General features: G+C 42.9%; 1 protein-coding gene across 1 annotated transcript; it reads right to left on the reverse strand.

The window, feature by feature from the left end:
• Positions 1-371: 371 nt before the first annotated feature.
• LOC112507988 (solute carrier family 25 member 44-like) lies at positions 372-1,439 on the reverse strand. The gene has a single exon (XM_025112756.1). The coding sequence runs from the start codon at positions 1,437-1,439 to the stop codon at positions 450-452; it is 990 nt and encodes a 329-aa protein (XP_024968524.1). The 3' UTR covers positions 372-449.
• Between the last annotated feature and the right edge of the window lie 864 nt (positions 1,440-2,303).

A 2,303-nucleotide genomic window follows, 5' to 3' on the forward strand; every position in this document is an offset into this window, starting at 1 on the left:
GTTCATTTAAAACCTACATGTGTGTGCATGTATGTGTTTTTCTGTGTCAATTATTTTGAAATAACAATCCATCAAATATTTGATCTAACACATGACTGATTTCCATATTATCGAATTGGAAATCAATCGATAATCGTTTAATCTTTTGATTACCATTTAGAGGCCACTACCAATAATGGAATCCTGATCATTATATATATATATATATATATATATATATATATATCAAATGGTAGCATGAGAAGAAAGAGCTAGGGGTTATGCTTATAGAGCCTTGACTATAATAGATACATATGTATGTATGTATGTATATATATATATATATATATATATATATCCTTACAACTTATCATATATCTCTCATATTTACAGTAATTTTGTAGCTTTGATTGTTTATCTCTATTTCACCCTCGACTCTCTGCAGGAAACCCTACAAATTATGTTGGTTGTTAATTAGTAGACATCCTCTTGAGATACTCATAGGTGGTGATGGTTGTAGTTGCAGAAAGTGACATTGATGCCCATCTTGGCCCCAACCCTCGATAACAAGCACTCAATCCACCTTCTTTCACCAAATTCCTTACAGTCCGACCAACACTTTTATCACCACCATCGGATCCTTCTAAAACTTGCAATCTCGTTTTGATTGTATCCAATGGCATTGTAACCAATGCCGAAAGCCCGCTAGCTATGGTTGCACTCACACCCTGCACCGCCACCACCGCCATTGAATCCGCCTTAAACCCACCACCACCAACATTTTCTTCTTTCTTGAAACTATGAGAACGAATACCACCCCAAATGGATCGATACGCCATGGAGTAAGAAGCCCACCACACTGCGTTGGAAGGAGCATATGTCAAGATTGAAATCCCGAAACCCTTATACAATCCCCTAACACCATCTCTTTGAATTATCCTCTTAAAAGCATCAATGCCACCATTGTATATGGCTGCACCACCCTTTCCACCTTGGACCATTAATCTCTGGCTCACCACATCGATCGGGGTCCAAACCAACTGAGCCGCCATGGCTGCAGTTAACCCAGCTGCAGCATTCGCAATGGCAGCCGCTTTGACCTCCGAAAACCCCATTTTTACAGTGGTACAACTAAGATTACTCTTGGTCACTTCCAAGGCACCCATGTAAAGAGCTCTTGCCGGAATAGTACCCATTAAAGAAGTCCCGAACCCTCTATATAATGCCCTAAAACCCTCATGCCTTAGAATCGAAACCGCCATCTTGAAGCAAGGCATGTGTTTCAGGAGAACTTGTTGGCGTGTTTTCAACACAACAGCCGGGTATAACATGCCGGAAACACCGGAAAACAAACCAGCACCAAGGAAGAAGAACTTGGATTTATCCAGCATCTCCCAATCAATGTCAGCAGGAAGATGTATTTCAATTCTTGAATCATCCTCCGCCACCCCCAAACTCATCCTTGTCACTTTCTCCAGTGGCGGAACGTCCGTCGGAGAGTAAATTAAAGATTTGGCGAATGGTTTGGATAGAGAAAGGGAGTTGTCTGATTATAAGGAGGGAGGGAGGGAGGGGGGCAAGTAGATATTGCGGCCAAGCGTTTTGGCCATTTGGTATGGTAGGGGTCACTTAACATTTCGAGGATATAGGGGACAATTTGATTGTGTTTTGTCTTGTCTTAGTTTTGTTTTGTTTATGATAAATATTAATGTGATTCTAAATTAAATAAACTTTTCTCTACTTTTGCTGATTAAATCTTTTTTGCCATGTATTTTTATACTCATGCATGTCAACATATATCTCTTTATTATATCAACAACTCATGAACAGGGGCGGACCGCCTAAGGGGCCTATAGGGGCCCTGGCCCTGTGATTTTTTCCCCACTTAGCATACAACAGTGTAATCCATTACCTTTTAGATTCAAAAAATTTCAACCGGCCTCCCCCTTCCAAATCCAATCCCGAGAAGCGAGCGAGAGCGATTACCCATAAGGCCATAACCCACTGCCGAATGCAGCTTGTGTGAGGACGAGGAGGGCGACCAGTGTAGACGGAGGCACGGAGCCACGAAGGCGGAGGCGGCACTGCAGGCGGAGGCGGCATTGCAGACGGAGGTGGCGGCGTTAGGCGGAGGCGGCGGCCAGCCACGGTAACTCCCAGTCCCTGTAAGTCCGTCCTCGGTCCTTCTCAGTTCTACTGCTTGCTTCTCTGCTGATTGCTGCTTGTTGCACACTTGCACTTCACTTGCACAGTTGCACCTTTTGTTTTGAAATCAAAACCCAAAAGTGGTGATTTACAGTTTACTGATTTAGCATTTAGGTGAT

This window comes from Cynara cardunculus (assembly GCF_001531365.2).
Source record: "Cynara cardunculus var. scolymus isolate 2C chromosome LG 2, CcrdV1, whole genome shotgun sequence".
Lineage (NCBI taxonomy): Eukaryota > Viridiplantae > Streptophyta > Magnoliopsida > Asterales > Asteraceae > Cynara > Cynara cardunculus.